General features: G+C 35.2%; 1 protein-coding gene across 2 annotated transcripts in view; it reads right to left on the reverse strand.

Moving 5' to 3' along the window:
- Positions 1-12,514, reverse strand: part of plxna4 (plexin A4) — a 1,034,568-nt gene that overhangs the window by 339,003 nt on the left and 683,051 nt on the right. Inside the window, exons 14-19 of one of the 2 annotated variants that reach the window (XM_028814360.2) lie at positions 12,389-12,506; positions 10,654-10,790; positions 9,584-9,748; positions 4,572-4,665; positions 3,671-3,916; positions 2,855-3,001 (exon numbers count right to left, since the gene is read on the reverse strand). The exons of the other annotated variant lie outside the window; for it this stretch is intronic. Coding sequence (XP_028670193.2) covers positions 2,855-3,001; positions 3,671-3,916; positions 4,572-4,665; positions 9,584-9,748; positions 10,654-10,790; positions 12,389-12,506 — 907 coding nt within the window. The remainder of the gene's footprint in view (positions 1-2,854; positions 3,002-3,670; positions 3,917-4,571; positions 4,666-9,583; positions 9,749-10,653; positions 10,791-12,388; positions 12,507-12,514) is intronic. 2 annotated transcript variants of the gene reach the window in all.

The raw sequence follows: 12,514 nt of genomic DNA on the forward strand, positions 1-12,514 counted from the left end.
GCGCAAGAGAGAGAGAGAAAGAAAAGTAAGTTGGGTAGCTTCTCAGCCATCTGCCAATAGTGTCCCTTGTATGAAATCAACTGGGCAAACCAACTGAGGAAGCATGTACTAGAAATTAAAAGACCCATTGTCCGCAGAAATCCGCGAACCAGCAAAAAATCCGCGATATATATTTAAATATGCTTACATATAAAATCCGCGATGGAGTGAAGCCGCGAAAGGCGAAGCGCGATATAGCGAGGGATTACTGTATACATATACACATATATTTTTTATATATATATTTTTTATATATACATATATATATATATATATATATATATATATACACACATACATACATACATACATACATACATATACACACATAGATGCACTTACAATAACATAGAAATCAATATAAACAACATTAACATCATTATCATATGAGAATATGAAGTAATATATAAGAAGCACATTTCATATAAATATAAATTATTAAACAGTAAAATCTTCTTCTATAATTTGCTACCGTGGCTTTTCGTTGGTCTGTCCAGGATTTTAAATCACATGTAGCTTGCAAACCGTTTCACGTATTGACTTGAAATCTGGTACACATATAATACGTCATGTCTGCTATCCGCTTTATGGGTGATGAATGTATTACTCTTTTTATGTTTATTTTATTTTAGAATCAACTTCTATGTGCGCACACCAGGGCGGCCGTGGGCAGATGCGTATGGTGTATTCACTCCATGTTATCGTGCATTGCGCTGTCACTGGTATTTTGATAAAAGAATTTGAACAATATATAAGAAGCGTATAAATTATTAAACAGTAAAACATTAACATTTAAGAAGTAAAGTTACATTGAGTACTACTGCAGTGCCTTCGGGTATACCTCATTTTTTCTTTGCCCATTACATGCTTAAATGTATACATTTTTTGGTGTACCTACCCGAGAACACGCGACATATAACTGACCGTGTGAGAAGCATGGATTTTAAACACGCGTTGAGTTCATCTGCTGGTCTCCCTCGTGGAATAACTGGTAATGTTTGACTAAAATCTACAGCGAGTAAAACGACATTACCTCCTTTTTTTTTTTTACGATCTCTGAGATCTTGCTTTTTTCGGTTCAAGGCTTCATAAGCTCTTTTATGTTCCATGGTGTACTTAATAAGTACTAATTATCTCAAACCATCATCTTTGAATGTTGCAAGACTTTCGCCTTGTATGTAGATCGGGGTAATTACATTCATTGCATTCCTAGTCTGAATCACAATCTGATTGTATGGGTGGTTACCTGGCACTGTAGGGTTGCCACCCATCCTTTAAAATACGGAATCGTGCCGCGTTTGAGAATGAAATTGCGTGTCCCGTTTTGAATCAATACGGGACGGGATTTATCCCGTATTTTTTTTATCATTTTTTTTTAAAGCAGCGTCTCATGCAAATCATCCCACACGCATTTTATGAAGATGCCTCCTTTCCTACTTTTGATTGGGTAATACTTGATGTCATCGTTAGTTTGATTGGTGTTTTTAACTGTCCAGTGAGGAGGGCGTGTCTTTTAAGTACAGTCTGCAAAGTGTCGGCACTGAGATGTGGCGTCAGCGCCATAGTTGAAGCCCCTAACGTTGCGGTCAGCAAGTCGGCTAACATCCGCCATGTGCCGTCTTTCAGTTGCGAGAAGCAGATCATAGAATGGTTGAAACTGTTGCCCCTAACGTTGCGCCACGGCGTGTGCTTCGTTTATACCTCGTGTCTTCTCATTAAACTTTTATCTCGCGAATATGTTATTGCAATCCGCAGCGGGAGTGTTTCTATAAACTTAATTTAAACTTACGTTTTACACCGTGCTTTGTTTCCCTTATGAACATGCTTGTATGCTTAACTCGCTCTGTTCTCAATTGTTTAATTAATTTTTTGCTCTTCGCTGTTTGCGGCTGTTCCTCTATTTCCCCCTACTTCGTTCTTTAATCTCGCGAATATGTTATTGCAATCCTTAACGGGAGCGTTTCAATAAACTGATTGAAAATAGTTTTGCATTTACCTTTTTAGTAAAAGGCGAGCTTTTAAGCCTGAGAAATCACCCCGTAAATGCACACGTTTAATTGGACATGTGTTAATATGTATGGTTACACAGTATTAAAAGACAGTGAACAACGTCAGTTACCTTTCTTCCCGCGTTTGATAAAAGGTGAGCTTTTAAGCCTGAGAAATCACCCCGTAAATGCACACGTTTAATTGCACGTGTTAATATGTATGCTTACACAGTATTAAAAGACAGTCAAAAATTAACGTCATTTACCTTCGTTCCCGCGTGTGACTCGTGCTGTAAATGTCTTCCTTGTTTTTAGTTCACGTGATTACGTAGGAGGCGTGATGACGCGATACGTGACTCCGCCTCCTCCATTACAGTGTATGGACAAAAAATATGTTCCAGTTATGACCATTACGCTTTGAATTTCGAAATGAAACCTGCCTAACTTTTGTAAGTAAGCTGTAAGGAATGAGCCTGCCAAATTTCAGCCTTCCACCTACACGGGAAGTTGGAGAATTAGTGATGAGTGAGTCAGTCAGTCAGTGAGTCAGTCAGTCAGTGAGGGCTTTGCCTTTTATTATTATAGATTTATCAGTTAACTGAAGTTTGGCCATAATGCCTAATTCTAACCTCATGCTTATGTCTCATAATAAATGTTGTATTAACAAAATATTTGTTGAACATGTTATTAGAAGATATATTTAGTTTTTATGTTGATATTTCTTACCTAAACCTGTATAAAACATATACTAAGTCATGAAAATTCCCATTCCTACTATAATTATTTAATAACAAAGTTGATATATGCCATGTTATTAACATACTCACCTGCACTTTATGTCTTCCAGTAAGATTTGGTGATTCGCACAAAAGCTGAGTATCAGACACTGTTAGAGTACATGGCTTTTCCCCAATAAGGACTGTGTATTTCAACCTGGAATTTCCACCAGAAGCATGCGGCAGGAAATTTCTTCCCTGGGAATATGAATTATGCAAAGGTATGAATCAATAAAAACAATTTTTAATAGTACATGTACCTGTTTGCCTTAATCACTTTATAATCAACTGAATCATGAAAATGGATATCAAATGCGAGTTGTATCTTTGAATACACTATACAATTAATTATAATATAACATTCTCAAATCCACTTAATCCATTTTAGGATCATAGATGTAATTAATTATGCAATATATAAGTAACAGAAATATAAAATGACTGATTTTTGTAACAATAACACTGCAGTATATGAAAAATACTAATACTAATATGAAATTCTAAGTCACTGTTAAAATATTCGGTAAAGCTTTGGAATAGAGGTGGCTTAATTAGGCTTTTACTGTGGACTTTTTTGTCATTTTTTCCACACATTAAACATCAGATATTAGCATCAGAGTGTACCTTATGATTCTTATTTCATAATAACAAAAATGGTTAACACTTCCTAAAATAGGGTTTTATTGTGTATTATGAACAAAAACATGATAAGCAGTATTTAGCACTAAAACATGTCAATATGAAATCTTAAGTGGTAGTCAGGTACAACTATAAGCATAATACAATATCCAACAACAATATCCTAACTTTAATCAAAAAAACTTAACAGTTTAAATAAAAAAAAAATTACACAAAGTTATTAGTTACTTTTAATATGATAGGTGATCCCGGTTTTAATTCCAACACTCCAGAAGGACCCCAAGGGTCGAACACAGGATTTGGATAAAAAATGAAATTGGTATTGTTCAATATGCTCAGGGATTGCACATTGTCTAAAATGAAGCCAAATTCATCTGGTCGCTCTGTCACATCAGCCATACGATTTGAGCTCGGACTAACAGCAAGTTCAGGCGCTTGGCATATCATGGAAGTGGCACTCTGCACTTCACAAGTCTGAAAACAGAAAGAAAATCCAAATTATTTTTTTTCATGTTTACACTTTCAGTTTAGAAATTGATATTCCCATCTTTCAGTGACATTTAATTTTCTGGCTCTGTGCTTTTCTTGCTAGTATCTGTCCATGCTCAGTCAGTGTACAGATCATCGGGCTTTACTGTACTGCATTCACTAGCTTCAATACATTTCATTAAACTGTTTATAGTTGATTTCAACTTTGTAAATTGCTTTGCACTGTTTGTTATGAAATGCTATACAAAATCACTAGGAATCTAGTAACTTTGTGGCTTACCTCCACTAGGCCACTAATCAATCAAACACCTTTATTTCGGTGAGGATAATACTAGTCGTTTTTAACATAAAGTAAAGCAAACATTTCTGTCATACATTTGTAAATACACACCACTGAAGCTGAGTGGTCTTTAATCTGTTTGAATATGTCACAGACGTGAACCTATAAGCTGAGAAACCTGATAGCACGCACTTAAGCATTCCTCATATTCCACAGCTCATTGAATTCCTGGTTTATTGGGCCAATGAATGTGTCCTCAGAGAACAATATGTTTTCAGATTTCTCTAACCCAAAAATCCTTCTTGAACTTTTCAGCACTTCACAGTACCAAGTTCCCAGGCTCGGGCTAACAATACTTACATTGATGGTCTCCACTTTGTTGTACTTGGCTCTGATCTGGGGATTTTGAATGATATCCAGGTTGGATCCAAAAACAATTACAGGTGTGTTGCCACTAAAAAATTAAAAGTAAGACAAATATTTCTATCTGTAAATACAGTATGTAAAAAATCAAGTTTATTTGAAAACTTCTACCAAAACATCTACCAAACTATAGCTAGTATATATTTTTATTTGTTGAAATTATTTTCTATTTTATAAATACCTGAAACAAATTGACTACATTAATAAATATAGTTTTAAATATGATTCAACTTTTTCAATACTTTTAATTCTATATGAAAAAAAAACCAAAAACAAACATAACATCACTCTGTTATCTGGTGTTTTTACCCACAAACTAAAAACAAAGATTGAAATTTTCATAATGGGGGGAAAAACTGTGAGGCAACAGTGTACTACCCATTTTATATCAAGTGTAACCAACTTGATTTAATGCAAGTATTCAGTTTCATTCAACAGGCTATCACACATTTTTACTGAATGAATACATCTAACCCATCTGAAATGATATGGTTTATTTTTAAAGATATAAACATCAAAATATGATTTGTTTTCTCCACAAATGCTGTTCACACCTCTAATTTTAAGGGGAAAGGAATCAAATTCATGATAAAAGTGAGACCCTCAGTATAACTAAATAATCTAAACCACCACTTGGGGGTTTTGCTTAAACACCAGCAATTCATGAAATTCTGAATTTTAAGTAATGAGCAAACTAGAACATTTGAAGAATTTTGACAAGAGCAGGCCATTCAGCGCAACAAGTCTTCAGTCACATTCACCTAATTTCTCCAAAATTACATCATGTCAAATGTATATTATCCTCTTCATGTTGTTCTAAAATGCTGACCTACAAGATTACTGCTCTTTATTTCTTTTTTCATTATTACTGCACATCTAATAGGTTTACATGTCTCAAGAACTTGATTGATTTGCAATTTTTACCATTTAAATGCTAATATTTTGTGGGCTCACGTTTCGATTCTTCCCCTGTTTGTTCCAATTATGTGAGGAGATTTAACCTTTTTCTGAATCAGTGTGGCTGAACTTCACAGGTGTCAAGTTATTAGCATATCCAGGAATATTTTGGTGGACAGTCTTACTCTCTATCTGAATTTTTGGACCATTAATGGGATGAGAAATTGATTTCTAGTAGACAAAGTGAACGTTAATAGTCTCATTAGAAAAAGAAACCTCTTTATTATCTGTCTCTAAAGGTGCACATAATATCCTCTGTAATTTCACTGAAGAAGAGCTGCATGAACCGTAGGTCGCATTTTCTTTGTGTCTGCCTCTCAGTTAGTTTAGTAAATTTAGGACTAAAATTTACATAATGACTCATTTGAAAAATACAAGATAAGGCAAGGTTTAAGTAGATAATAATTGATTCTTTAGTCTAGAATATAATTTTTGAGGCCATATCTAAGGAGCAAAAATTGAATACAATTCAGCCATAAATGGTAAGATATCATACAAAAGTGAAAATGTAAATGCACTCTAATAGATATATGATTTAGAGACAATTTTTATGTTGTGCTATAGGATTTGAATGTTTCCTAAAATAAAAGGTAACAAACATGATGCAACCTGCTTAACTGTGGAAGACTGGAGCCTGTCCTGACAGCTCTGAGCATGTGGCACATGCCATTCCACTGCACCCTGCACTTACACTGGGCTGAACAGGAACTGCCAATTAGGCTGACACGCAAATTTTTAGGGAATGTGGGAGGAATATGAAATAAAGGGAAGCACAGACAGAATTAACAGACTTCACAGAGAAAAAAAGTGGGAAAAGGATTTGAACCCAGGGGGAAGGATCAGCAGTGCCAACCTACTGCACTTCTCTTATAAGGTGACAAATAATATTAATTATATACTGCATATAGACATGTACCTCTGTTTAAAATGAATTTATCTTTAACTTTTTACTAATAAAATCATATAGGTTATATTATGAAGCTTCCTAATAAATGAAAAACAACTCATATCAACACAAAACACATTTCCATAGTCATCCTACAGTCTCATCAATAGTTGTTGCTGGAATTTAACTCCTAAGCCAGAACTGGCAGTCAGAGATGCCTGTTAGCGTTGGGATGGGCATGTCCAATGTGTTTTCTGCAGTTGATTATGCTTACAATCTTCCCCTGGTTATTAATTCTATGGTTAGTAACTTTATAACAATTTACCTCCAACTTTCTAAGCCCACTACTCCCACTCTTCTTCTGGTGGGGTCCAGAGCCCAGCCTAACTGATCTGGCTACAGGACAGGAACTAATACCAACTTTGTAGTACTCCACCACCACAGCACCTCTCATGCAGCATGTTTATAGATTTAAAGAGTCATTACTATCACTTGCAGGGAGTACGATGAAATTCTTACTTGCATGATACCAGGCTAATTTCGTGTCAGCAGTTTACCTAAAATGTACATCTTCGACTGTAATGATCAAAATGTTATGCCCAAAAAAACCCATACAAAACCCACAAGAAAATCTTCAAATAAGAAAGCATCCACGTCTGGGATTGAAATCAAAACATGGCATTTTATATGATTGCTTTTTCATTATTTATTTCATTTTTTTTAAAGTTCTCTGCATATTTTGAATTAAATTTCATGAATAATCTAAAAAAAAAATCAGGTATTTATTAACTTCTGCCATATTTTGACAGTCAGTCAGCAGTTTTCTAGACCTGACATCAATTGAAATCTTTGTTGGTGTACTGATTTCATGTGATATTTATGTAAATATATCACAGTCCTGATTTGGGTTAAGCATGTTTAGGGGAATATATATATAGTAAGTGGTGGAGAGGATGGACTGACATCCCAACTAGGGGGGAGGACAATTCCCTACTCAGCCAGGTGGCCATAATGGATAGAACACAGAAATGGAGGGCCAACCTTGATCCTTGATGAGTCGGGATGAACAAATAATGGATGGGCTGAGGGAGGTTGGATATTCTGAACAATTCTTTCTTCAGTGTGACAGGTGGCAGCATTCCTCTGGCTTTCTTTCAACTTGGATATTGACAAGGTTGCATGGGAATTGTATTGCAGAAGTGCAACCCTGTTGAGGTCGTTGGGTGCTGCGGAAAGGGGAACCTGGTTTGTTCAGCTTTCTTGTGCTGAGAGGTGCGATACTGTGGCAGTGGAACTATGCCTGGGTCCCACATAAAAGGAGCTACTCTGCCTCATCTAGTCGTGTCATAGTTGGGAGGAAGAGAACAACACTTACAAAGAAGGAGGGGAAGGAGATGGAGAGAACTTATTGGACTAATTATACTGTGCTGGACTAAAGTAAGCCTGTTGGGGTGCTGTCATTAAATAAATATCATTTGTTTGAACATGGAACTGCTTTTAGTTGAATTGTGTCTTGTGTTTGGGGCTCAGTGGTGCACCCTAGTGGTTATATATAGTTGTGTTAATTGTCTAAGAAGGGTTGAAATCCAAGTAACCAACTTAAGTAACCTCAGCATTAACATTTGCAGTGCCCCATAACATGTATATGTCTCTGGTATATGCCATTTGGTGTGGCATTTGTAAAAGCAGTGTTAATATGTGTGAAGTGCCATGTATTGGATTGGAATGACAGAGACATAGCAAACAAATGGACACACAGATAGTTTTCTTTTTATTAAGCATGGTACAACACCCTAGTACTACATTAAGCTGGAGATAAATACATATATTTATTGTAATTTTATTACTAAGAAGTAATAAATATTATACATTAAAACTATACATTTATTTAATTTGTTGAAATAAGAATTTAATGATTATGCATCTACACTGAATAATGTATGATTATGTGCTGTAAAGGCTTGTGTCCTGAATAATGCTTGATGCCACAAAGATATCCCCAGACTTAGAAAATTGATGGACGGATAGAGGGATGTAATAAATGAATGGAAGTGGGTTGGAGCAGATGAACGGCCTGAGGGATAATATAATGGAAACAGGATTGGTACAGTTGATATAGAAAGGTGGAAAATAGCACAGTTATAGTCAAGCTGAGGAGAGAAAAGGTCTTTAGGTTAGATTTGAAAGAATCCACCAAACAGAGATTCATGAACAGGCTTAGAGAAAAGGATCTAGAGAGTTGGGCCCACAAAGCTCAAAATGCTTTGTCCCAGAGTTCCTATTTTGTGGTTTCAGAAAGTTCAATCAAAGCTTCTTCATTTATAAACTATTTCTATAATTTTGTATATAATGGTTTGTCTACTAAAAACTGATTTTAAAGAGACGATGTTTCAGGAATGAAAAATAATTCATTTTATTATATGCAGAGATTATTTCCATGTTGACAAAATAAAAATAGAAGGTCAGAGAAACACTCTTTCAGTTGTATAGCCATCATATGATTTCATCAGACCATACAGACAAAATATTTTGTCTTTTTTTTTTTTTAACGAGGAAATAATATTAAACTATTTTTTCTTTTGCATCTGTACACTGATACAGCTCTTCACTAATTCCATATTATTATCATTATCATTATTATTGAACTTATTTAACATTACTTAATTTAATTCACAGCCTCAATTAGAAAGAGATTTAGAAGATACTGTGCCCTTTGAGGTCTGGATTTCAGAATAACTAATCGAAAGGATAAGCACATATACATATTTTAGCAATTTCATATTAATGAACTCATTAAAGTGGAATGAATGTTGCCTTTCTACATTTTGCAAAAGGGTGAAAAAACTTTTATAATGTAAAATAGAAAATTTTATTCAAGACATCTAGTAATCATCAACCAAAGCATAATTAATTAAATGAGTGATTACATTACAGAAAGGTCAGGAAATAATGCTTAAGACTCTATGTTACAATGTATCAATCCTTTTAATAATCACATTTCTATAGTGCAACATTTCCAATTAAATTTGGATTATGTAACTGAAGCTAAATGTAAATAATGTAACTGACACAAACTGCATGTAAGTAAGTATAAGTAAGTATATACCTGACAATGCTCCACTCTGGCTCCAGTTTGGTGATTGTGGGGTCTTCTACATATTCAAATTGAAGTTCCTTGTGAATTTTGGCCCTGTCAACACTTACTGACACACTTACATTCCCACATCCAAGGCAGGCAGGGGTTTTGCAAACAATTTCCTTAGCTGCTCTCCTAAAAGACACAAAAAATATATAAGCATTCTGGCTATATTGATAAATTATATAAAAACCAACTGACATGAACATACAGTATTCACTGATTGTCTTACCAAACCTGCCATGAACATTCAAGTATAATGTGTACTGCATCTTCAATGACAGCACAGAAGGGAGCTCTCCCTATCAGCTATAGGTTACAGTGTGTCATCCCAAAATGTGCCACTTTTACAGTACAATACCTTCTAGTATTAATTGAGAAGTCAAACTGGCAACTTTTGGAATATACTCAAGTAATCTGCATTTGAACATAAATTCTATACACCAGGTCAGGGGTGGCGGGACATGCTAAACCTTTCTCTATTTTCTCTGTAGGCTAAACACGGGAAAACCTGCCTGATTTCTCAAACAAGACATCACTTCCGGTTCTGGGGCCAAGAGTGATGTCACTTCCGGGTCTGGGGCCAAGAGTGACGTCACTTCCACTTCTAACATAGATGACATCACTTCCGTGGATGCCCTTTAAAGCAGCCATCTTTGCCACTACTCATCAGTTCATGTTGAGGACTCCACCTGAGCACATCTGTGCGAATTCAGTTAACCTTTGCAGCTAGGTACAATATATGGGTCTCTGCCCCAAATCTTTTTATGTGTCCGAAGGTGATTACTTTCACAAAGGGTAAAACCTTATTTTCAATTCTTCACCCAAATGTATCACATTATCTAATGAATGTCTGATGGGTCATCCAGTTTTGTACAATGTACTGCCAACTTTTATTACTTAAACCAAAGACATAAATGTTAAATTGCAGCTCTAAATGAAATGAATACTGAAACCTCCCAAGCTTCTTGTTCAATCAAACTGTGTGCTCCTACATTTTTGTGTTTTTGACTAATATCTTTAGGAAAACTATACCATACCTGTGATAAATGCACAGCTGGTCTTTAAACATAATCTGCACTCTACTTCCTGCATCTAGATTACTTCCAGTAATGGTGACAGTTGTGCCCCCAGACATTGGCCCTCTGCTCGGTTTCAAGTCCAGAAGATTGGGGATCTGTAATAGAACATTTCAATTACTTGAGACTTATTTATTTTACCACACTGGAAAGAAATAGATTTTTGCATTGATGATTCATGTGTAAGTACAAAAACAGCGTATACCCAGATCTAAAAGAATTGTGTATTATACTGTAAATAACAAGTAAATATAAAAATAAATATGACAAACAAACGATTTTGCTAATTTAAGGTAGGCCCAAAATCATCCAATGAAACCTTTCTTGTAAATCTTCTCTGGACGCTTCCTTAATAAAATGAACATATTCCACTTGGGCCAGTAATCTGTCTATGATCTCTTGCCAAAAACACACAATCTAGACATGCACAAAAAGACTTTGTATCATGGGTAACAATGACAAACAATTACTGTATGTCATCCCCGCTGCAGCCCACCAATTGGTAATGTATCTTTTAATGTTATTTTTTTCCTAGCAGTGCTTTATCATGACTTGAAATGCAATATTCTACAGAATAACAATTCTTTACAATTTCACCACTTTCATCACTTACTGTGACTATAGATAATAAATACCCTCAAACGTGGTATGTCAATATTTATCTCAGATCTTAAACTTATTAAATTGGACATGGGTTTCTGTTCTATACATAGAAAACTTTTGTCGTCTAATTTATACATTCTAAACTTTCTACTTTACTGGACTGATTGCTCATTTAAAGTCACATGTAATACCTTAATAACATCCCTCCACAGCTCAGCTTCATTATTGATGCTTGGGTAAAGCTATTCACCATGTTTACTGGTTCTGGGTCATGGTTAGTGGTGCATGGATTATCTCTTTTTCTGAATTGCACCCATCCAATCCAATTCAAAGTATATTTAATTATAGCCTCTTCTGAAACACACTCATACTGTGCATTAAGAAATGCAAGTTTAATCACAAATTATATTATAGGCTATCAAATTAGAGAGACACTGAATTCATCTCAGAATTACAATTTTAAAATGCCATTATAAAATGACACCCTTTTGAAATGAAAATGAATGCAATTAAAAAAAGTTCATTGGGTGCTAAAGGGAAGTTAATCTCAGATTTGGTAGTAGTTTAAGCTATTGCCAAATGTCCTCTTGACTGATTTTTATTGCTTATAGTAGTAACTATACTTCACATTTAGGGGAGGAGAGGTAAAACAAGCTTATCAGGAAAGCCTGCTCCATCGCAGGTGAATCCTGGACACACTGCAATCTGTTTTAGAAAAGAGAATGATGGGAAAATTGGATGCCATCATGAAAAATCCCATCATCCCCTCAAGGAGGTGCTCTCTTGGAGCACTTTAGCTGCAGGCTCATTCCACCATGGTCTGCCCACTGTAATCAGGTAATTCAATACTTCCACCTGATGTACACATTAAGTTTATTTTTATTAATCCATTTGTTTATTTATCAATCAATTGATTGATTGGGTGTATTATTTGTGCTGTGAGTCTGTATTCTTGTTTTTTTTATGTTTCTGTTGCTGTGTGCTTCTGAATTTTCCCATAGGATTAATAAAGTGTATCTAATTATCTAATCTAATCTAAAAAAGTTATCAATACACAACTTGATGTTACAAATGCCTGGTTAATCATACTTACCACAAAGTAATATAAATGATACGACCGTGCCATAAATTCTGGCCTGCATTCTCCGACACAAATTTGAACATACCCAGCATATTGACTGTGCTGGGCTTTACCCATCTCACATACAATCCTTAAAAA

This window comes from Erpetoichthys calabaricus, chromosome 1 (genome assembly GCF_900747795.2).
Source record: "Erpetoichthys calabaricus chromosome 1, fErpCal1.3, whole genome shotgun sequence".
Lineage (NCBI taxonomy): Eukaryota > Metazoa > Chordata > Cladistia > Polypteriformes > Polypteridae > Erpetoichthys > Erpetoichthys calabaricus.